Source organism: Phacochoerus africanus, chromosome 9 (assembly GCF_016906955.1).
Source record: "Phacochoerus africanus isolate WHEZ1 chromosome 9, ROS_Pafr_v1, whole genome shotgun sequence".
Lineage (NCBI taxonomy): Eukaryota > Metazoa > Chordata > Mammalia > Artiodactyla > Suidae > Phacochoerus > Phacochoerus africanus.
In genome coordinates this window covers 52,224,659-52,249,611 of record NC_062552.1, presented here as the reverse complement: position 1 = coordinate 52,249,611, position 24,953 = coordinate 52,224,659, and the positions used below count along the sequence as shown (strand labels likewise).

Here is a 24,953-nt window from a genome sequence, read left to right as displayed (position 1 = left end):
TCATTGGATCAGATCATCCCTAGGGGCCTCTTTCTTTTTTTTTTTTTTTTGTCTTTGTAGGGCCACACCCACGGCATATGGAGGTTCCCAGGGTAGGGGTCAAATCGGAGCTGCAGCTGCTGGCCTACACCACAGCCACAGCAACATGGGATCCAAGCCAAGTCTGAGACCTACACCACAGCTCATGGCAAGCCCGGATCCTTAACCCACTGAGGGAGGCTGGGGTTCAAACCTGAATCCTTGTGGATACTGTCAGGTTCATTACAGCTGAGCCACAAAGGGAACTCCCTTAGGGTCCCTTTTAAGGTCAGAAAGTACTGTTCATTGTATTTAACTGGAAAAGGATGACATCGTGGAAGGTCATCTGGCCCCACATTTGTCCCCAAGCCTGCCTTTACTGTCAGCCCTTCCCGACTTGCTGCTGGTGCCTCCTGTCCGTATCCACCGAGCAGAGCTGATGGGCCCTTTCTCCTGTAGGACCCCACCTCTTTCTCCGCAGCGTGGAAGACGGAGGCCCTGGCACCTGCTCCCGGGCCTGAGCGGCTGCCTCTCCCCACTTGCTGCCCTCTCTCCTTCTGAGGTCTCTCTGCAGTTTTCCTTTATAACTCACGCTGCCTGGCAGTTTCTGGCCTGTCCCTGGCTGTCTGGTGTGAAGTTTACAGTTTCCTCCCACGACTTCTGACTCTGTTCATTCCCTTGATTTCCAAACCAAACCACAACATAGCTCAGCTTCCAGTTCATCCTTTTATTACCCCTGTCTTTTGTGGTTTGGGGATGCTTTGCTTGTTGACAGTGAGCAAGGAGATGAACATGGCTGTATTTCACATCTCTCGAGGAAAGCCTGCCAAACCCTCCTGGAGAAGATAAATATTTCTGCCTCTGTGGTTTACTATGGCTGGAGCTCTGACTATACATAGAGAGCGGATGTTCAAAAGGCTTTTATTTTTAATTAAGAAAGGAAAAATTATAGCTTATAAAGCTAAGCCAGGGGAACGGCAATTTTGACCTTCTTAGCTTTCCGCTGTGGAATGTGTTGACAGTTGATACAGTTCATTGTTGTTTTAAAAGCTCTTCCCTAGAGCCTTCCCAGTTTCTACAGGATTCACAACGCTTCCTTGGCTGCACTGCCCTCTCTCCGGTTTCTCATATATGAAAACCAAGGAAACAGGGCAGATTTAGAACACTTTGTATGTTTTCTTCACTGCTATTTTAGCTTCTCCGCTTGTGGAATCCGTATTTGCTAAAAGTAAATTAGATTATAATTCAGGCATCTGTTTTGCTCACAACCCTTGTAACAGCTAATATCATTTGTGCCCGACTGTATTCTAAGTGTTCTCTGTGGATTAACTGATTTAAGTCTCACAGTGATTCCTTAAGGAGGCATTACCGTTAGCCTCATTTTAAGGACAGGAAACAAGGCATAGATTAAAGAATTATCCAACGTTTCAGAAAGTGGGGACTGATAGGCGTTCCCTTGTGGCTAAGTGGGTTAAGGATCTGGCATTGTCACTGCTGTGGCTCTGGTTATAGCTGTGGCAGGGGTTCGATCCCTGGCCCAGGAACTCATGCATGCTGCAGGCATGGCCTAAAAAAAAAAAAAAAGTGGTGGATGGTGTTTCTTCGGCATGTGATACTAAGATAGGAAGAGCTCCAGTTCTATGTTAGGAGACCTGAAGTCAAGTCTCACCTTTTTTTTTTTTTTTTAATTTTAATTCTTATTTCCCAATACAATTTTTTTTTTTTCCTACTGTACAGCATGGTGACCCAGTTACACATAGATGTGCACATTCTATTTTCTCACATTATCATGCTCCATCATAAATGATTAGACAGAGTTCCCAGTGCTACGCAGCAGGATCTCATTACTAATCCATTCCAAAGGCAATGGTTCACATCTATTAACCCCAAGCTCCCCATCCACACCACTCCCTCCCCGCCCCCCCCACCCCGGCCGGTCTCACCTATCTTTAAGTCCGTCTAATACGGCAGAGAGAGAAGTTAGTGATTGTATTCAGGTATTATATGGCTTAGGGGTCAAGGATGGCTTCCTGGGAGAGGTGGTACCTTAAGTGATGCCCTAAGATGTCTAAATATAGGTATCAAAAAGCATGTCAGATACTGGGATTGCATGTAGGTCAACTGGCCCTTGGGGCCACACCTGGATATTGAGGTACTGAGTGTGGAGAGGGGGCTGGAGCGTTGGGAAGTGACAATGGCAGCAAGGATGCAGCTGGGAAGCTGAGCGAGTCTTGGAGGTTTTCCACAGTTCATGAAGGACTTTAGAGATCACCTGGAGGCAGTGAGAGCCACTGAAGGCTTTTTAACGAGTGATGTAATCACGGTTACATTTTTAGAAAGATCTTTCTGGCTGTCTGCAGTTTGTTTCTAATTATTCACTATGATAAATAAAACTGTAGCAAATCTCAATTGCACATCTCTAAATCTCTAATGATCTCCTTAGGACACATCTGCTCAGGTAGGATTTCTGGGCCAGATGATAGGCACGTCGAAGGCACATTTAACTTCTACTGTCAAATTTCCTTCTTAAAACTGAAAAAAGAATGAATGTGTGTTTATGTATAACTGAATCAATTTGTTGTACAGCAGAAATTATCACATCATAAATCAAATATACTTTAATAAAACAAAAAAATTCCTCCTTAAAATTTAAACAAAAGATGCTATAGTATTCTGGCAGTTCTGAATCTTGTTTTCGTTTTGTTTTTTCCTTCATAGTCACTTTTGAAGTTAAATTCTCACTAAATTGGAGTGGATCTTTGTGTATTTTGTTCTGGGAGATTGTGCATATGATATAATCTCTAAGACCCTCTGTGTTTAAGAAGGCCTCCTTATACCCTCAGATGAGCAGAAGTATGAACTCCTGTTTAATAAGCTTAACTTCTTTTTTTCTTGAATCTATGCACATGTGGCCTTGGGTTTTGAAGAGAAAATATTTGAACCTAAACTGCTCTTTTTCCTTTTGTTGTAAACCATTTTTTTCCTCTACCTAGTTATAAGATTTCCCCCCATACACTTAAAATTAGAGTCTTTCTCTCGAATAAGTCCAGGTATTATTTCTTTTCAATAATTTTGGCAAACAGTGAGGGCATTTGGGACCTAGATTCAGATCTTTCTGGGGGCATGGAAGTTTTCTTCTGTTATATCTGTGCCTCTTTTCTATTATTCCTTCTGTTTATTCTAAAGATTCACCAGCTATATATATATTGCATCTCTCCTCTAATTTTTTAACATCTGATCATTTCCCGTGCATCTTTGTCTTTTTTCCTCTACTTTTTGGGAGTACATCTGCCCTTCAAGCCCAAGCACTTCCCCTCCTCATCAATGAATGCATTTCCATACTGTTCATTTGGCTTTTTCTTCTGTCACAGAGCAAACCTTTCATTATTTTTATATTTTTCAGTCTTTTCTCCACCAAGTCAGAGGTTTTGTCCAGCCGTGTTTTGACTCTTTAATCCTGTCATTTACCTTTTGTTTTATAGAATGTTTCCTTGAATTTTTATTGTCAAATTTTAAGTAGATGCTATCACATTTCCTTCTGTTTCTGATAATATTTTCCCCAAAATATGCTTACCTTTCATTAATTCATGTCACATTCCTCTTCTTTTATACGGAAGAATTATTTTATCACTTGAATGTTGACATTCGTGTATTCATTTTGAAATAAAAAAATAACTACCTCAAAACAATATTGCCAAGCTTGCCCGGGATTCTTTTACTGTCATCTTGGATGATCTCAAAATGCATTTTTCACCTCTGCTGCTGCTGGGGCCAGGTCAAAGAAGGACAGCACCTACTCTGTAATCTTTGACAAATTGCCCTCGATTTTCCCCACCTGTAAAATGGGAAAAATAGTAATACTTCCTGATGGGGTTGTTATGAGTAAGTGATAAAATAGGTATGTGAAGTCCATTGAACAGTGTCTCACACAAATAACAATGGAATAGATGTTAGTTTCTGCCATTTTTATTTGATTATAATTACTGAACTTTTCACTCTGACATCTCATTTAATCTTACCTAACCCCATTAGTCTGGTACTATTCCGGGTCCTGTTTTACAGAAAACCATTGCCTTTGTTTTTGAATGACAATTTAATGGAACATAATATACTTGGGGCCCAGATTCTCTCAAAACTTGTGCGCCATCTTTTCCTGTTTGTTTTTTCCCTTCCTTTTGAAAGGCTGTACCTGCTGCTTTTGGAAGCTCCTGGGCTAGGGGTTGAATCGGAACTGCAGCTGAGACCTACACCACAGCCACGGCAACCTTGGATCCTTAACCCACTGAGTGAGGCCAGGGATCAAACCACATCCTCACGGATGGGCACTATGTGGGGTTCTTAACCTGCTGAGCCACAACAGGAACTCCATCTTTTCCTGGTTTTGGATGTTGTATGAGTCTGAGGTCCACTTGACTTTTTATTCTTATAGGAGACATTTTTTTCTGCCTAGATGCCTATATCATTCTTTATTCATCTTCAAAGTTTTCATTTTTTTATCCAGGCATATTTCTTTACACAAACTTAGTGGTTTAAGACCACACAAATTTATTGTCTCATAGTCCTGTGGGTCAGCATCCCAGTCCATTCAACTGGTTTCTCTGGATCCCGCCAGCCTAAAATCAAGGTGTCTTTCAGCCTGATCTTCTCTCTGGAGGCCCTGGGGTGGAATCGACTTCCAGACTTATCCACGGAGTTGGCAGAATTCAGTCCCAGGCAGTTGCAGAGTTGAATTCTCCGTTTCCTTGCTGGCTATTGGCTGGAGTTGTCCTCAACTCCTGGAGGCCTCCTGCATTCCTTGGCTCCTGGCCTCTTCCATCTGGAGCCAGCAACAGCGGGTTGAGTACCTCTCATGCTTTGAATCCCTCTTGCCTCTTGTTCTGCTGCATCTCTCTAACTCCAGCCAGAGAATTTTTTTTTTCCTGTTTTTAAGAACTCATGGGATTAGATTAGGCCCACTAGGATAATCTCCCTATCTTGAGGTCCATAACCTTAATCACATCTGCAAAATCCCTTTACCATGTAACTTGTAAGATATTCATAAATTCTAGGGATTAGTGTGTGGGCATCTTTGGGGGGAGCACATTATTCTGTGGAAAACTCTAGGTTTTATGGTTAATCATTTTTTATCACTTTTTCCTGGAAGATGGTGTATCTTTCCAAGATGTATTTTAGGCACATTTTTTACGTATTTTATTTATGAACATTTTTTTTCTGTTTCATGTGTTGAAACCTCTACTTGAAGAATCCAGTTATCTTCAATATTGGATTACTTAGGTTCTCTCTCATTTTAACTCTAAAAACTGCATTTAAAAAAATCAGTTTTAGAGAGATTTAATTTACATGCAATAAACTGTGTCTGTTTAAAGTGATGAGTTTTAACAGATGCATGCATATAGCCACCAAACCTCAGCCTCAGTACAAAGCATTTCTATCACCCCCAAAGCTTCCTCTGTAGCCCATCCATCCCTTCACCCTCTAAAGCTTCTCTTTCTCCCTCTCTCAACACTGCAAGTGTTGGCCAAGTCTGGCCTCTGTCTCATTAATTTGATCTTCAGCCATGTTTCTTCTAATTGTTTGTTTTTTCCCGGTTTTGATTTTTTTGTTATTTTCCTAATAATGTTATGTTTCAGAGTTGGTTGCCTCAGCTCTGTAGTTTTTATCATCTCCCATCTAAGTTCTCATATTAGTGAATCACTTGTCTTTTAAGTTTTTCTGTTGTACAAAGATATAAGGAACATACTCTGTTTCTCTGGTTGTGTTTTGCCCAGACGTGGCTCTTCAGATTCTTTTGTGCAGCTGTGTTCCTTTCTTTTCTTTCTTTCTTTTTTTAATTTGTATAATGATTCTTATCTTTTTCCATTATAGCTGGTTTATAGTTTTCTGACAATTTTCTACTGTACAGCAAGGTGACCCAGTTACACATACATGTGTACATTCTTTTTTCTCCCATTGGCATGCTCCATCATAAGTGACCAGACAGAGTTCCCAGTGCTGCACAGCAGGATCTCATTGCTTTTCCATTCCAAAGGCAATAATCTGCATCTATTAACCCCAAGTTCCCAATCCACCCCACTCCCTCTCCCTCCCCCTCCCCCTTGGCAACCACAAGTCTATTCTCCAAGTCTATAATTTTCTCCTTTCTTTTCTTTCGTTTTTTTTTTTTTTTTTTGTCTTTTTGCCATTTCTTGGGCCGCTCCTGCGGCATATGGAGGTTCCCAGGCTAGGGGCCGAATTGGAGCTGTAGCTGCCAGCCTATGCCAGAGCCACAGCAACGCAGGATCCGAGCCGCGTCTGCGACCTACACACCACAGCTCACGGCAATGCCGGATCGTTAACCTACTGAGCAAGGGCAGGGATCGAACCTGCAACCTCATGGTTCCTAGTCGGATTCATTAACCACTGCCGCCACGACGGGAACTCCCTCCTTTCTTTTTTTTTTAAAAAAAAAAATGACTTTGGAGTAGGGGACAAAAGTAAAAGTTTCAGAACTGCATGAATACTGTAATATATTTTGTTTAAATAAAAATAACATAGAAGAAAATCATGCTAGATGATGAAGACATTTTTTGAAATGCCACGGCTCCACATCACTCATGGCTAGTTTGGACAGCTCTGACATTTGTCTTGCACCTTCAGCATATGGAGGTTCCCAGGCTAGGGGTCAAATCTGAGCGACAGCTGCCCACCTGTGCCACAGCCACAGCAACACAGGACCCGAGCCACATCTGAGACCTACGCCACAGCTCACAGCAATGCTGGATCCTTAACCCACTGAGCACAGCTAGGGATCAAACCTGTGTCCTCATGGAGACTGGTTGGATTCGTTTCCACTGAGCCATGACAGGAACTCCTTAAGTTTTTATTACTAAGGAAAAAAGAGAAAAATATTAATGACCATAAAAGTGCAATAGGCACATGGTTAGAGAATTCAAACCTTTTAAAGCTGCAAAACAAAAATTAAAAGCCTCCCTCTACACACACCTGTGCTTGACACTTGCAATTGCTTCTTGAAAGGAGAAATTTTACATAAATCAGCACATATAGACATATATTCTATATGCTATAAATACATATACTATACATACCATATATGCACAAATATGCCCTTTTCCCTTTTATGTATTTAGACAAAATCATAAACTATGTCCTACCCCATACTTGTTTCATTTAAGTCTCCACGAGTAGAATATTCCTTATCAATTCTCAGAGACTCATCTCCTTCCTTAAAATGACCTCATCTTATTACATTGTATGGATGTGTCATTTTAAATTTAATGTCTTCTTTCCAGTTCTACCACAAGAAAGCAGCAAGCAAAAAAAATAAATAAATAAATATGCAAATATTACTCCAGCATTACTCCATCCTGGGAAGCTGAGCAAATCCCTTCATGGAAAATGAGGAGTAAAGAATATATTTCCCCACTAACAATTTTCTACACAGGAAACAACATGAGGGGAGGGAGGAGTTACTGATATTTCTTTATTGGGTTCATTTAGGGCAATGAATGGTCTTTCAATTCTGCTGAGCCGGATGTGCTATTGTGCACAACTGTAATGAAGCCTTATCCAGGGAAGGAAGGTTGGGTGACTCTGAGAGACCCTTACACTCTGTCTTTCTGAGATTTTCTTTTATTTATTTATGTATTTTTTTTACTTTATTATTATTATTATTTTGTCTTTGTGACATATAGAGGTTCCCAGGCTAGGGGTCGAATGGGAGAAGTAGCCGCCCACCTGCGCCACAGCCACAGTAATGCCAGTTCTGAGCCATGTCTGCGACCTACACCACAGCTCATGGCAATGCCAGATCCTTCACCCACTGAGCAAGGCCAGGGATCGAACCTACGTCCTCATGGACGCTAGTCAGATTTGTTTCCCCTGAGCTATGATGGGAGCTCCTGAGATTTTAAACATTAAGCCTTGGAACTGCATCTTAAGCAAACGTCTCAGCAGCATTTCCTGAAGTTATTGAGTACAACATTATTCCATGAATAGAGGCCTATAATCACTTAACTTTATGAAATGATGTGTATCATATTCCCCTCTTACGTACATATAGTATGCATTCATATATCATAGTTTTTGGAAAAGTTTGGTTTTTTTGTTTGTTTTTGTCTTTTTGCCTTTTTCTAGGGCCACTTCCATGGCATATGGAGATTCCCAGGCTAGGGGTCTAATCGGAGCTGTAGCTGCCGGCCTACGCCAGAGCCACAGCAACACGGGATCTGAGCCACGTCTGCAACCTACACCACAGCTCACGGCAATGCCAGATCCTCGACCCAATGAGCGAGGCCAGGGACCAAACCCACAACCTCGTGGTTCCTAGTCAGATTCGTTAACCACTGAGCCACGACGGGAACTCCTGGAAAAGTTTTTCAGTAAGTAAACATTATTGAGCCCAAAGTTTCCCAGATTAATTCTATCAGTGAACTCTTTCTAGCCTATTACTTGTTAATATCTCATGATGCGAGTGTTGCTTCAGAATATCTTAAAAGTATTTGTTCCTGCTGAATCTGTGTTTGAAACTTCACTACAGAAATTGATAAACATTTTATATAAAGGGCCACATAATATATGTCTTATGCTTTGCAAGCCAAACAGTTTCTGTTGCAAATACCCAGCTCTGCCATGTAGCACAAAAGCAGCCATAAACAATGGGTGAACAAATGACCATGGCTGTATTCCAATAAATCCTTAATTATGGACTCTTAAATTGATTTTTCTTGCCCTTTTCACATGACACAAAATATTATCTTCCCTTTTTTTTTTCCTCCATCCATTTAAAACTATAAAAATCATCCTTAGATGGTAGGCTGTGCAGAAACAGGTAGACTGCATTTGATTTGTAGGCCTTCGGGTGACACCCTCTGATTTAGTTGATCATAATTCAGGATAACAAATAAATGCTTTATTCAGCCAGATTGTGTAACACCTGTGATATTTTCAAGGCTATTCAGAAGTTTTGTGTACTTATATATTAAATAGAAATATACATTTTTTCTCTTTTCTTTTTAGGGCTGCATCTGCGGCATATGAAATTTCCTGGGCTAGGGGTTGAATCAGAGCTGCAGCTTCCAGCCTACTCATAGCCACAGCAACACCATATCTGAGCCACATCTTCAACCTACACCGCAGCTTGTGGCAATGCCTTATCCTTCGGACACTGAGCGAGGCCAGGAATCGATTGTTAATTTTGGAGCATTAACAAAAGGATAACATTCCAAATGTATTACATTCCCTTTGAACACATTGGCTATTTTCTTTCGGAGAATGTTTGTCACTCCTTTTGTGGCCTCTCTCTCATCACCTGTGTTCTCCTCCCTGGGGTTTTGTGCAGGTTCATCCCTGAGCCCTGGTCAGCCTCGTGGACACTAGTTATATTCTCAACCCACTGAGCCACAATGGGAACTCCAGAAATAACCATTAAAGCTTCATCTACTCTGCAGAAAGCATTTGTTATCCTACAGTTTAGTTCCTAAATATTGAGACTTTTTAATAAAACTCTACCTGTTAAGAAAGGATTAGCTCGATAAAATACACATGGGTAAACATCTCCACATTATATATATATATATATATATATATATATATATATATAAAAGATTAGAAATTCTCTCTACACATGGTTTATTTATTACCAAATCTTAAAGAAAACCTTTTAATGGGGCAGTGCAAAGGTCAGAGCTCAGAATCTGAATTATAAAATGGGTGCCAACGTTAAGAACATCCCTGGCGCAAGAGTCTGCTGCTGATAAGGTCTGAACATTTGTCACCTCCAAATTTTGGAGCACTAACCAAAGGATAGCATTCCAAACGTATTGCATTCCCTTCGAACGCATTGGCTTTTTTCTTTCAGAGAATGCTTGTCACTCTCCTCCTTTTGTGGTCCCTCTCTCATCGCCCGTGTTCTCTGCCCTGGGGTTTTGTGCAGGTTCATCCCTGAGCCCTGGTCAGCCTGCAGCACCACGTGCGGGCCAGGCGTTCAGGTGCGAGAAGTCAAGTGCCGCGTGCTGCTGACATTCACGCAGACGGAGACAGAGCTGCCCGAGGAAGAGTGTGACGGCCCTCCGCTGCCCACCGAGCGGCCTTGCCTCCTGGAACCCTGTGACGAGAGTCCCACCTCCTGGGAGCCAGCAGCCACCGTCTCCCTCCAGGAGAAGGATAGTGAGATGACTTACGACTGGGAGTACGCAGGGTTCACCCCCTGCACAGCCACGTGTTTGGGAGGTACTTGAACTTTTGCTTACGGGGAAGTTAGTTAACGTCTTTCGTGGCTGATGGTTTGAGAAATCACTAAGGCAGTTAAGACAAATATGCAAAGCAGCGAAAGTCGCAAGGAGGTTAAGTCATTCGAATAACTGAAAACTAGGCCTTTTCTTTCTTTTCTTTTTCATAGTGATTATTCTAGCCAGATAAAGGATAGTGGGGCTTTTTTAAAAAATACAATGATTTTTATTTTTTTCCATTATGACTGGTTTACAGTGTTCTGTCAATTTTCTACTGTACAGCATGGTGACCCAGTTACACGTACATGTATATGTTCTTTTTTCTCACATGATCCTGCTCCATCCTAAGTGACCACACATCGTTCCCATTGCTACACAGCAGGATCTCATTGCTCATCCATTCCAAAGGCAATAGTCTGCATCTATTAACCCCAAGTGCCCCATCCATCCCACTCCCCCCGCCCCACTCCCCCTTGGCACCACAAGTCTATTCTCCAGGTCCATGATTTTCTTTTCTGTGGAAAGCTTCATTTGTGCTGTATATTAGATTCCAGATATAAGTGATAGTGGGGCTTTATCCCGTGTTCCTTTAACCTAAGCATCTGCCTAACTGAGATGAGGAGAGTGGTCACTGGTTAATAGAGACGAAACAGGAAAAGGCGGGAATGATAAGCGGAAGCAATCTTGTGCATAAATTGTCTGATACAGCTTTCGCTCAGAAGTCATCCTTGGAAAATGTTCAAGTTCAGACCCTGCTCTTGGTGCCAGAAACCAATGCAGAGCAAACTGATGACCACGATCGATGTATGTGTGGGGTAACATGCAGAGCCCAGGGGGCCTGTTAGGATGAGGAAGCAGGAATATAATCAGTGATCTCCTTAGGGTAGAAGTTGGCTCCAGGATGGTTTAAACATTCAGGATCTAAAAGGAAGTGGATGAGCAGAGAGCAAAAGCCAAGATGTCATTCTCTCTAGGTTGGAAGTAAAAAGACAGAAAGGATCAATGGGAAACCTGATTCTCTGCTAACATGAAGGAGACTCATCTCCTCAGGAGTCCAAGGCCTTGACGTCCTATCCCTGACCGTGCCTTCCAGCCAGCTGTCAGGGCTGGAGTTGGGGGATAGACATGCTCTGACTTCAGCCCAGCCAATGGTGGGAAACCTGAGGATGCTGCCACCTTAGGAGGCAGCTGGCTCAAGAGTATGCTGCACTCCTCCTGGTGGCCCTGAGCCCATTACAGGGAGCTCCTGATGATCAAGGTCTCAGAGCTCAAGGCCCAGTCATTGTGCCTGAGCCTCTCACGCTTTGTTCCCCAGGCTCTGGAGCGCGTTCTCAATCCTTGCTATCCAATTGCCGTGACTTGATGGCATCTGTCTTTCCCCTTTCCTGTCTCATTTAGCCACTGACCCCAGACAGCAGCCTGTCAGTAAACCCAGAGCATGCAGCATGTGCTTTAACTCCAGGCTTTACTGCCTTTGTTTGGAGGTGCATATGTGGAAGTTAGGAAAAAACTTGCAGGTGCCTCCAGATTCTCCCTGTCGCTCTTACTTGCTTCTCCCTGGTTCCTAGAAGCCCATCCCAACCAGTCAGGAACTTAGCCCTTGGATCCTAAATGTCTTCTGTGTCTCTTCCCTCCTGGGCACGTAGTCGCAGTTGCCTCCTTACTGCCTCATCTGTTGCTGCCCTAAACTTAACTCCTGATCCTTCTGGGTTCAAGATCCTAGACACCTCTTCTGTTGTAACTTGGTAACCTTAAGTGTGACATGCCCATGGCAATCTGGGAACTAGTATTTTCCTTTTTTAATGAAATTTTTTTAATTAAAGTATGGTTTATTTACAATGTTATGCCAATTTCTGCTGTGCAGCCCAGTGATTCCCTTGTACATATATGTCCATTCTTTTTTATATTCTTTTCCATCTTGTTCTATCCAAGGAGATTGGACATAGCTCCCTATGCTATACAGTAGGACCTTGTTGCTTATCCATTCTAAATGTAATAATTTGCATCTACTCACCCCAAACTCCCAGTCCATCTCACTCCCTCCCCTCTCCCCCTTGGCAACCACAAGTCAGGGAACAGGTGCTTCCCTGATGAGTCTGGAGAAACTCTCTAGAGATAGTCACTGGGATGCAAAAATGTTCCTCTGTTCAACTGCAGTTATAGATGCCTGGAACTTTCTAGTACGTGACTGCAAAATGCGACTCCCTCTACCACTCCTGAGCCACCGGATTCTTGGGAGCTTTGTCTTTCATTATAAGAGCAGAAATGAGCCCTCTGGTTGCTTGCATACCCCCACATCTACTGTATTCATCTCAGGCTTTTAATTATTATGATCGCTAGAATTACTGTTTCATCTAACACTCTGTCAACTCTCTTCCTGACCAAGAAGGCCCTCTCCAGATGGGAAACCATGGTAGGTATGTTGAGTCCTTGGAACCCAACAGACCACTTGGAGTTGCCCAAGGAAAATTGACCAGTTAAATTTTGATTCAGGTGGGAGAGTATATTAGACCTCATTTTTGGAGCCTGATGCTGAAATGTTACAAACTGCTCTGTTCCCAGTGCCCTTTAAGATGGGCCTACATGAAGTTCCCATCATGGCGCAGTGAAAACGAATCCAACTAGGAACCACAAGGTTGTGGGTTCGATCCCTGGCCTCGCTCAGTGGATTAAGGAGCTGGCGATGCTGTGGCTCTGGCTTAGGCCGGCAGCAACAACTCTGGCTAGACCCCTAGCTGGGACCCTCCATATGCATGGGCCTATAAAGACCAAAAAGATGAAAATAAATAAATAAGTAAATAAATAAGATGGGCCTACAGGAGTGATTTTCTGTTTTGTTTTGTTTTGTTCTTCTTGTGACAACTGTATTGAGATACAAAACATATACCACATGATTTATGTATTTAACGTGTACCATGTGACTTTTTTAGTATATTCACAAAGTTTTACAACCATCATCACAATCAGTGTTAGAACACTTTGCTCCCAGAAGAACCCTTTCTGCTCAAACAATAACTCCCCATTTTCCTTCCAACCCCCATTTCCCTCCTAGAAGCAGCCTCTGGCAACTACTAATCTGCTCTCTGTTTAGTCTGACAATTTTTTTTTTTCTTTTTACAGCCACATCTGTGGCATATGGAAATTCCCAGGCTAAGGGTTGAATCAGAGCTGCAGCTGCCGGCCTATACCACAGCCACTGAGCAAGGCCAGAAATTGAACCTACATCCTCATGGATATTAGTTGGGTTCTTAACCCACTGAGATATAATGGGAACTCCTCTGGACATTTTATGTAAATGGAACCACACTAAGTGATCTTTTGTGACCGCCTTCTTTAATTCAGTATGTTTTCAAGGTTTATCCGTGTTCTAGCATAGCTCAGTACTTCATTTCCTTTTACGGCTGAATACTATTCCACTGTATGGATATATCACATTTTATTTACCCATGCATCAGTTGGGATTGGGATTATTTGCATGTCTCGGGTTTTATGAATAATACTGCTCTGAACATTCAAGTACACACTTTTGTATGGACATATATTTCATTTCTCTAGGGTATAGACATAGGAGTAGTAGAATAACTTTGGATCCATTTAAAACATACAAGTTTTTGAGAAACTTGACTAATTGTGTTTATCCTTATTGGCACTGTGGACCTTTGGGCCCACCATGAGGCAAGAAGCATGTTGCACGTGTTAGACATGCATTGCACCATTCAGATGGTTGGTGAGAAGGGACCATGTGCCTCCCGACATCCCCTTGTGGATCTGGAACACATTTTACAAATTTTAACAATGCTCAGCTTGGTAGTCTTTCAACACTTGGTTAAATAGCAGGTTAGCCTTGTGAGAGTATATTGTGTTGTCTAATTCAGAATAATATCATTAGTTTACCAATCTTAAGGTTACCATAGGTAAAACCCCTGGAGGGAGGGAAGAAGTGTGATGTTGGGGGCAGCATACCTACTACTGTATAAAATAGATGAGGAGTTCCCATTGTGGCACAGCGGAAACAAACCCGATTTATATCCATGAGGATGCAGGTTCGATCCCTGACCTCGCTCAGTGGGTTAAGGATCCAGCATTGCTGTGAGCTGTGATATAAGTTGCAGATGCTGCTTGGCTCTGGCATTGTTGCGGCTGTGGTATAGGCTGGCAGCTGTACCTCCGATTCTACCCCTAGCCTGGGAACTTCCATATGCTGCACCTGCGGCCCTAAAAAGCAAAAAAAAATAATAAAATAGATGATTATAGAGAACCTACTATATAGCACAGGAAAATCTACCCAATAGTTTGTAATAACCTATATGGGAAAAAAGAATGGGTATATTTATGTGTATGACAGATTCACTTTACTGTACACCTGAAATCAGTACAACATTGTAAATCAACTATTTAATGAAATGAAATAATAATTGCATAATATCCATAATATGAGCCTTGGATATCCATTTACCCAAATTTTATAGTTGGGGAAGCTGAGGATTAAAGGCCATCTCATCGTCCAAAATAGAAAACAAGGAGTTCCTGCTATGACACAGTGGGTTAAGAATTCGAATGCAGCAGCTCGAGTCACTGCAGAGGTGTGGGTTTGATCTCCATCCCAGTGTAGTAGGTTAAAAAAAAGGATCCAGCATTGCTGCGGCTGTGGTGTAGACCGCAGTGGGCGCTTAGATTCAATACCTGGCCCAGGAACCTCCATACGCCATGAATGCAGCATAAAAATAAATAAATAAATAAAACAGAAAACTGGAGTTTCCATTGTGCTCAGTGGGTTAAGAACCCAACTAGTATCCATGAGGATGTGGGTTTGATCCCTGGCCTTGCTCTGTGGGTTAAGATTTCCAGCATTGCCTCAAGGTGTGGCATAGGTCTCAGATGCAGTTTGCATTTGGTGTGGCTGTGGCTGTGGCATAGGCCGGCAGTGGCAGCTCCGATTTGACCCCTAGCCTGGGAACTTCCATATGCCAGAGGTGCAGCCCTAAAGAAAAAAATAAAATAAAATAAAATAAAAAGAAGAAGAAAGAAAGAAAAAGAAAAAAGATAATGAAAAATTTAATTGTCACTCTTTAGAAAGGGTTGGTTGGGCTGTAAGTGCACATAATAAGCCTCCTAATTTTGCAAAAAGTAAAATTTCTTTATAAATACGTAAGTAATTAAATTCTATAAAACTGTATAGCTTGGGCATGAAACCAAAATCCTTTAAAAATGCAGGAAACCTGCTCTGTGCTAGACTCCATGGCTCTGCCCTGGGTTCTGTGCCCTGGGTTCTATCAGGGTATGAAATGGAGACAGGGTCCTTGTCTTGATGAAGCATAGCTTTTGGTTATTTTTATTTTACTCTCTATTGCATCACTTAAAGGCAGTGATACTTAGCTCTCTGTGATCCATTTTAACGTGGTTTTAGAGGCTCATCCTCTACAAGTCCACTTATGTGTGGTTTGGAACATGGTTCTTTAACCTTCACCGTGGATAAGGATGGGGAAAGTCTGCAATGACTGAAAAACCACAGGGAAGTAGAATTTACATAGGCAGATAGTTATTTCCTCAGCATTCCTATTTCTAGTAGAAAAATAATACATGAAAATTATAAATTTCCCAAAAGATAAACTTTTGATCACATCCTGATATTGCGTATTTGTATATTCTAGCTTGCCTTGACATCATCATACAGGAAATAAGAGTAAATCAGTTTGTCCTAATTACTGATGCTTAAGAACCTTTAATAAGTCTGCATTGTACTGAGGTAGCAACAAATAATTCTTTTTTAATTCCAAAAGTATGAAGAATCAAGACATATTCAATTTCCAGCTTCCAGAGTGTATGTATGTATGCAGCATTGTGTGTTTATGTATGTGTGTGTGTGTGCATGTGCGTGTGCGTGTGCGTGTGTGTGTGTGAGAGAGAGAGAGAGAGAGAGTGTATACATCCTGAAAGTTTGCTTACCTTTTTAATATCCTATGCTAAGGTTTTGTCATTTACTACATCAAAAATGATCCCCACCAAAGAAAGTTTTTCTTGTGTATCTTATATTATTTGTTGCAATTATGACCTTTCAGTTTTCACCTTTGTATTTTCTAATAATACGGACTTTGAACTCTAGTTCTACCACTCCCTTTGGGCTAGCTCCTTAAGTTTGCAGAAGTTTATTTTTAGAATATGAGAAGAACCATACCTATTTCATGAGGGTTAATGAAAAAATTAAATATGATTCTTGAACAAAGTTGGAAAAGTTTTCATTACAGTGCATTGAACCCACAACCTCATGGTTCCTAGTTGGAGTCATTAACAACTGAGCCATGACAGGAACTCCAAGAATATGATTTAAAAAAAAAAAAAATCTGGGAGTTCCCATTTTGGCTCACTGTGTTAAGGAACGGATATTGTCTTTGTGAGGGTGCAGGTTTGATCCCTGGTCTCACTCAATGGAATAAGGATCCAGCATTGCTGAAAGCTGCAGCACAGGTTGCAGATGCAGCTCAGATCTGGTGTTGCTGTGGCTGTGGTGTAGGCCTGCAGCTGTAGCTCTGATTCAGCCCCTGGCCTGGGAACTTCCATATGCTGCAGGTGTGGCCATAAAAAGAAAAAAAAAATCTGACTACATTGCTGAACCCCTTAATGAATCTAATAGTTTTTGAGTTCATTCTTTTGAATGCTTCAAGTAAATAATCATTTACAATTAATGATACTTTTCTTTCTGTCTTTCTAATACTTGTTGATCTTGTTTCAGTTTCACATCTTATTGCGTTGTCTAGATTTTCAAGAACAGCAGTAAATAACCAGCTTACTTAAATAATGCCAACCTTGCCATGGTCTTGACTATAGCAGGAATTGCTCTGTTGTTTCATTAAAAACACCCTACAAATATTTCTTGCATGTTTCTTTGTGCCAGGCACTGGCCTGGGTGATAGGGATTCAGGAATTCCTACCTTTGAAACTAAACATTAGTGGGGGCAATGTGTTAATATAATCACACACATCTATGTAAAGTTACAGATGGTTACAGCAGCTACAGAAGAAGTATATGGTGCTATAAAAGCATATAATTGGAGGGACTTGACCCAATCAGAGAAGTCAAGGAAAGCTTCTATTAAGAACTGTTACTTGCACTTAAATCTGAAAGATGAGGAAATAATTAAACAAAATAGAGGTTAAAGAGGGTGGCACAGACACAACTTAGAATAGATTTACAAGGAGATCCTGCTGAATAGCATTGAGAACTTTGTCTAGATACTCATGTTGCAACAGAAGAAAGGCTGGGGGAAAAATGTAATTGTAATGTATACATGTAAGCATAACCTGACCCCCTTGCTGTACAGTGGGAAAATAAAAAAAAATAAAAAAAAAAGAGGGTGGCACAAGGAATTCCCAGCAGAAAAAAAGGATCATGTGGAAGGACCCTAGGAGGCAGGAAGGCACGCAGGACATTTCAGGAGCTGAAGAAGTCAGGCACAGCTGGAGTACTGAGAAAGACGGGGTTTAATGTGAGGTCATGCTAGAGAGGAGTGTGGGGACCAGGCACTGAAGTGTTTACACACCATGTTGATTTGGATCTTTATTCCAAGATCAATGAGAAGCCATTCAAGTCATCAAAGTGGGAGTTTGATCAAATGTTTATTTATTTCAAAAAGGTTAGTCCAGTTGTATTGTCGAAAAGGGATTTGAAGGGATAATAACAGATGTAAGGGAGACCATCCAGGCAAGATCTTGGGCTGGAGTGGTGATGATGATGGAGATGGAAGAAGCAGATGTCTTTGACAGATGTTGAGAAGGTAAAAAGCTGTCGATTGGGTGGGGAAGGGGAAGTGAGGTGGCAAGTCTGAGCCCTAGGATTCTTTTCTGAGTCGAACAGGAGGTCGAGGTTGACAGATTCATTGTGGACACAGTGACTTTAAGATGCCTTTAGATTTCCAAATGGAGATGCTAAATGGGCAGTTGAATGTGTAACTCTGAAACGACATGGCAAGATCTAGACTGGAAATATACATTCATGATTCCTCTGTGTATGGAGAGAACTGAAGCCATGGGCATAGATGCCAATATTCAGGAGAATACTTATGAGGCGTGGAGGGTCTAAGAATGAGTTTTGAGGAAATTCAACATTCAATGGCATTGAGCCACACAGGTCAATGAAAAGAGGAGGTCAGTGAGGTAAGAGCAAAGCCAGAACGGAGTGGTGTGGTGGACACCAACATTGGCTGTGTTGGGGGCATTGGGAGGTTAAGTGAGATGAACTGAGCATCGGCAGTGGATTCAGCAAAGAGAAGTCACCAGTGACATACAGAGTCAGTTCGGTGGAGTGTTGAAGATGGAGTCAGACTTGGAAGGATGAAGGAAAAGTGATAGGTGATGACATGAAGATAAATAGAATAGATTATTTTGTGGCGAAAATTGTAATTAAAAAAATAAACAAAGAGAGGGAAAAGGTCAGAAGAGGGAGATAGTGGTCCAGGGAGAGCTGTGTGAGGTATTATTTAATGTCAGAGAGTCTCGGGTACGTTTAAAAGTCATTGGACTTGGAGAATTGACTTGTGGTTGCCAAGGGGGAGGGGGAGGGAGTGGGGTGGATTGGGAGCTTGGGGTTAGTAGATGCAGACTATTGCCTTTGGAATGGATGAGCAATGGGATCCTGCTGTGTAGCACTGGGAACTCTGTCTGGTCACTTATGATGGAGCATGACAATGGGAGAAAAAAGAACATATACATGTATGTGCAATTGGGTCACCATGCTGTGCAGTAGAAAATTGACAGTACACTGTATACCAGCTATAATGGAAAAAAATAAAAATCATTATATAAAAAATTATTTTTAAAAAGGCAATGAGAAAGCAACAGAATGAAAATGAAAGCTAAAGTAATCAACACATTTCCTAAGACGGTGGATGAGAATGAAACCCAAAGCCGGTCTGTCTTAAATAATTGGCAGGGCAGCTCCTACATGAAACTAGCACAGAGAAAGGCGAGGCTGGCTATGAAGGTAGGTGGGTTTATCTAGTTGCTTCCGATTGATGCATGTGAATATTTGTATGTGAATGATTTGATGGGTGAATGCACAGATGTTTGAAGTCACAATGTATTATTCTTTTATTATACTGTTGACTTAACCACAATGTGCTAGTATTTAATTTAGGATTTTGCATGTATAAATATAATGAGTGATACTGATGTATGTAGGTGGTGGGACATGGTGGGGTACAAGAATGCCTTCCTGTTAATGGGAAAGTGGGACTAAAAGTTGAATTGGCCCACTGTGGGCCCATTTGAACATACTCCCTATGGAGATGTGTTCCCGACATGGTACATTAGCAATCACTGTTTTGTTCTCTTCACATCCCTTCAAATTGTAACAAGCCTCTAGCTGTAGTTTCTTCCAGCTACTCTTGATATAATTGGTCACTTCCTCTCAGGCTCCAGTAATGTTTATGATGCCCTCCACAAGGCCAAATGGCTTTCAACAATCCTTAATTTTTACCAGCTGTCTCCCCAATTGGTTCCTAAAAAAACCCTCACTTATTTGGAATGCTATAAAACTTTCCATTTAACACCAAGAATGGAACTCCTCTGAGTCCACACTGTGTTATGTTTCTCCTTTTTTTCATTACCTGGGAGTTTATAGTAGTATTTACTCTATCATTTGGCTAATCGGCAGAGGGAAAATATATATGCCGACCGTTCTTTTCAAGATGGCCCTAGACTTGTATCTGTCATCCAGCACTGTATACGGCAACACTATATGAAGTAGGTCTGGTGTTTGTTTGTTTGTTTGTTTTCTTTTATAGACTTCATCATCAGGCTTACACTAGTTTTGTAAGATGAATTGGAGTTTTCTGTACCTTTTATTAACCTTAAATAGTTCATATCGTAGATGTTATCGGTTTAAAAGAACTTGTTCCTCCAACTGTCCAAATTCAGTCCCCATTTTTCCCTGGGTGGGGGGCAATGGTGCAGAATTAGGGGGGAAGCATTGTGGCTGTGTCTTTAACATCATTTTCAGGTTTACACCCTGCTTATTGTTATATTCAGATCTTAATTTAAAAAAAATTTTGGCTGCACTCATGGCATGTTGAAGATCCTGGGTCAGGGATCAAACCTGCAGCGCAGCAGTGACCTGAACCACAGCAGTGACAACACCAGATCCTTAACCCACTGCACCACAAGGGAACTCCTCAAGATCTTAATTTTTAAGTGAGTTCTAGAATTTAAATTTTCTTTTAAAAATGTCATCCATTTCATAATGATATTAACACCATCACCAAAAGTTGTTCATCTCAGGTTGCTTTAAGCCGTCTTTTTCTCTATCTCTCACCCTCTTTTTTTTCCTTTTGCTATGAATAATGTGTAATCTAGTCATTCTTTTTGACCTAGGAGTTCTGTAGGAAATGACTTTTAAAAAATTCTAACGTTTGGATTCGGAGGGTTTCATTGTTCATTATTCATTTACAGTTGCGCTCTGTTATGGTCAGAGAATGTTACTTGCATAATTTCTGGCTTTTGGAAGTAAGTCCAGTTTTCTTTATAGACAAGTATAGGATCAGTGTGTGTTAATGTTACACTGGTGCTTAAAAGGAGCTTATTACATCTATTGCTAGGGGTCAAGGCTATTTTGTTACTAAATCAATGTTATTTTCTTATTCAAATAATTTTCCCACATTTATTTTACAATTTGATATAGTAAATGGTGGGTGGTACCTTGAAGGTTTTGACTTATAGGGTTTTTTTGTTGTTCTGGGTATTTCTTGCTCTGTGTGTGTGTGTGAGAGAGATGTTATTTGGCATATTGCATCAGTCAAGATTTGTTTGCAAGAAACCGAACTCAAACTAACCTATTAGCTCATTTATTGGCTCTGCTTCCCCTCTTAAAGTCTGGGTTTTTACCCTTTAATTACTAATTCATTTCTGGATGTGGACTTTGGATACTTTTTTGCCAAAAAAAATAACCCTCTTATTATGACACTGCAGAAGTTACACGTGAAGAAAAGGGATTTATTAGAAAAATTACATTGGAATTTTAAAACTTGATTTATTTTGTGTCTTCTAAATGCATATTTGCAATTGCCACCCAGATTTTGTTACGTAAAAGATGAAGTAAACTTATTTTTATAATTTTTATGTCTACTTTTGAAGATAACGGTTTGCTCAAACCTTCTGAAGTGAAAATGATGAAGTCATATTGCTGGTCCAGTATGTGGGATGGGAGATACTTTCGTGGCTGTTTTTGGAACTACCTTCTACCTCAATAAATATCCTAAGTCACCTATTCAACTTTTATATTCTTTTGAGTAAACTTTCTTTAAGGCACAAAAGTTGGTCACCAGGTGTTGTGAAATTCCATCAAAATGGTTAAAATGAGGTAACTTTGATGTTTTCATGTCCACCCATTCACTCTCCAGTTCCAAAATGGTCTCTGAGTGTATTTTCAGAAGAATTTCAATTACAAATTAAAATATATGTGAAAGATGACTGAATTTTCCTCAGATTAAAAAGAAATGACACCTGCTAGAACATCTATGTCCCTGGAAAGTCACTAAGGAAATTTGACATTTGCAGGTGAAGACTTGAGTTGTGAAGTTGTAGCAGTGCCTCCTTGTATTTCATGCTAGCCAGTGTTTATTTAAAAAAAAAAAAAAAAAGAAGATGCATGGACATTTAAGACTGAATCCTGCCATGGCCAAGAGCATAAGATTACAGCTGAAGAAAGCAGAAGAAAATTTAGTGGAATAGAACTGAATATCACAAATATATATATATATATATATATATATATATATATATATACTTTTGGCCCTTACTGCTTTCTGCAAAATACTGTAAAATGGTTGAATTGAAACATGGCATTTGGAAAAAAGAACCACAATCTTGTAACATAATGGAACACACATTCTTGCATGAAACTGAATACATTTGCATATTTCAAATAGCACAGACAGTTGCTATTAAAATTTTTATTTGATTTTTTTCATCCAAAGGTTGATTTATATTTTGTTCAGTTCTGATTTCCCAAAGATTCTGTTTGTCTCAACTGACAAAAAATAGTGGTCGAGACATGGACTTCAGGGTCAGACAGACCTGTTTGGCCTCCAAGGAAAAATGTGCCTGTGAACGTTCATGTTTGAACAAGGAGCAGTCATTGCTTTGGGAAGCCAGTCAACTGAATTGCCTTTTGTTTCGTTTTTTTCTTTTTAAAAAATTTTTTGTAATTCTTATTTCCCCAATACAATTTTTTTTTTCCTGCTATACAGCATGGTGACCTAGTTACACATACATGTATACATTCTATTTTCTCACATTTTGGAATCTCTAGAGCACAAAAGAAAGACCACTGAATGAATCAGGAGGCGGGAAACCTAATTTTTAGTTTTGAATCTACCTTTTTTTTTTTCTGTCCTAATTTCTCTCTCAACTGTGCCCTTGTTATTTAATTAATAAAATGGAGATAACGATACCCTTCTTTTGATCTCACAAGATTACACTGGGCTCAAATAATGTATTTGTACACTGCAAAGCACTTTCACAATGGGAGGCCTTGCTGATGTTTTTACTAGTAATACAAATATTACCAATTATAGTACAGTGAACAGAAACTCAGGCTATAATGAAAATTTTAATAAGGGCCATACCTCAAACTTAGCACATAGGGGAATTCCCATCGTGGCTCAGTGGAGATGAGTCTGACTAGTATCCATGAGGTTGCGGGTTCGATCCCTGGCCTCTCTCAGCATGGCATTGCCGTGAGCTGTGGTGTAGGTCACAGATGTGGCTTAGATCCCACATTGCTGTGACTGTGGTGTAGGCCTGCAGCTGCAGCTCCAATTTGATCTCTAGGCTGGGCACCTCCATATGCCACAGGTGTGGCTCTAAAAAGGAAAAAAAAAAAAAAAACTTAGCTGATGATATAGAGGGCAATGATATAGAGAAAGTGTTATTCTTCAGGGGCTGATATGAAAATTCCTCTTAGGGAAATTGTTGTGTATGTTTAGGAGGAAGATTTTGAAGTTTCGTTGGAGGGAACTCCTCAAACGTACCTTTGAGGACATTTGGGATGCAGATCAGACTGAAGGTGGTTGGGGAGTCGGGGGGTGCTCCTTAGTGTCTCAAAGTAAGACTATACTCGAGAGGCTGGGCTCAAAAGGTGACTGAGACAATGTCAGAAACTGAGAGACTTTCAAAAAGGCCAAGTTGTTTGTACCATGTGTACCTGGAAATGCAGCCTGCAGCCACACAATACAGTCCAAAGGGCAGTGACTTGGCCGAGAAGTTCCAAGACCCTATTTTCCTTTTTCCCACAGGAAGCTATTCTGAATCATTTGCATTTTGTCTCTTTCCAACCTCCAGGCCGTCAAGAAGCCATTGCAGTGTGCCTGCACATCCAGACCCAGCAGACGGTCAATGACACCTTGTGTGACACGGTCCATCGCCCTCCAGCCATGAGCCAGGCTTGTAACACGGAACCCTGCCCACCCAGGTATGTGCTGTCTCGGCCCCCAGGACACACTCTCTGGATGTTAACACCCTCTTCCACGGAGGAACACGCTTGTGCATTGAGACTGGCGGGGGTCACCCAAAGTGGATCAGCTTGGCCTGCTTCAGGGTTCCCTCATCTCTGTTCATGTCATGCCCCAGCCAGATTCGTATTAGGAGGCACACATACTGCCATGTGAGCAGTATGCTTAGCCTGACTTTTGTTTGCCTCAACCATGAAAGACACGAAGTGGCCTGCCTCAGGCAAAACCATGAGGTCTGCGGTTTCCTTCTCATTCTCCTCTCTGTCTCCTCCAGGGCACGTCTTTGCCTAAAGCAGCATCAAAGAGCACAGGATCTGAGATCGAGTTGGCCCTGGTACACAGCATGTGCTCAGTCTGTTGAATGACTTGGTCATCATTTGAATGACTGAGTGATCTCCTCCGTGTTACCTAGAACTCAGACCAGTGTCTTCTTACCCTTCCCACTGACTTGCTTTAGATCTGATCATGGGATGTAATGTGACAGGCCCCAAAGAGTAGGTGAGATGGACTTATTTTTGGTCGCCTTGGTCTGAAAGGTTGACTTTTTTTTTTTTTTAATCTTTTTAGGGCCACATTCGAGGTACATGGAGGTTCCCAGATTAGGGGTCAAATTGAGCAATGGCTGCCAGCCTGCACCACAGCCACAGCAATGTGGGATCCAAGCCTCATCTGAAACCTACACCACAGCTCATGGCAACAGCAGATCCTTAACCCACTGAGAGAGGCCAGGGACCGAACATGCATCCTCATGGAAGTTAGATTCACTTCCACTGAGCCACAATGGGAATTCCTTAAAGGTTGACTTTAAAAGTTAATCTGCTTCCTTACTCAAGTCCTTATAAGATGCTGGAAATTTTTATCATCAGGAAAGAGATTTTTCCCATGTTCCTCTATCCCTGGGTGTTGCTGGCGACAGAGGATTATAACTCGGCATCGCTGACTTCTCAGAGAAGGCCTTCCCAAATCCAGCCCCCAGTTTTTTTCCTTTTCTCTTTACCTTTATCATCTTAACCTCTCTTCTGTGATAAGAATCAGTGGCCAAATATTTAGAGCCCATTCTCAATCATCTCCTCTCTCTCTTTTCCGGATTCTCTTTCCTGCCTCTAAGTAATTACATCACCCATCTAATGAGGGACTTTGATTCACTAATGGTGAGTTTAGTTACATCTGGAACCCTAAGTAATTGAGAAAGGTTATTGTGTCCTCT

At 41.2% G+C, this 24,953-nt stretch overlaps 1 protein-coding gene across 2 annotated transcripts in view; it reads left to right on the top strand.

Annotated features, from left to right (window-relative positions):
- ADAMTSL3 (ADAMTS like 3) overlaps positions 1–24,953 on the top strand; it is a 358,645-nt gene that overhangs the window by 225,774 nt on the left and 107,918 nt on the right. For both annotated transcript variants that reach the window (XM_047795344.1, XM_047795345.1), the window contains exons 16-17: positions 9,950–10,245; positions 23,577–23,706. In XM_047795344.1, the coding sequence (XP_047651300.1) occupies positions 9,950–10,245; positions 23,577–23,706 (426 nt within the window). The remainder of the gene's footprint in view (positions 1–9,949; positions 10,246–23,576; positions 23,707–24,953) is intronic.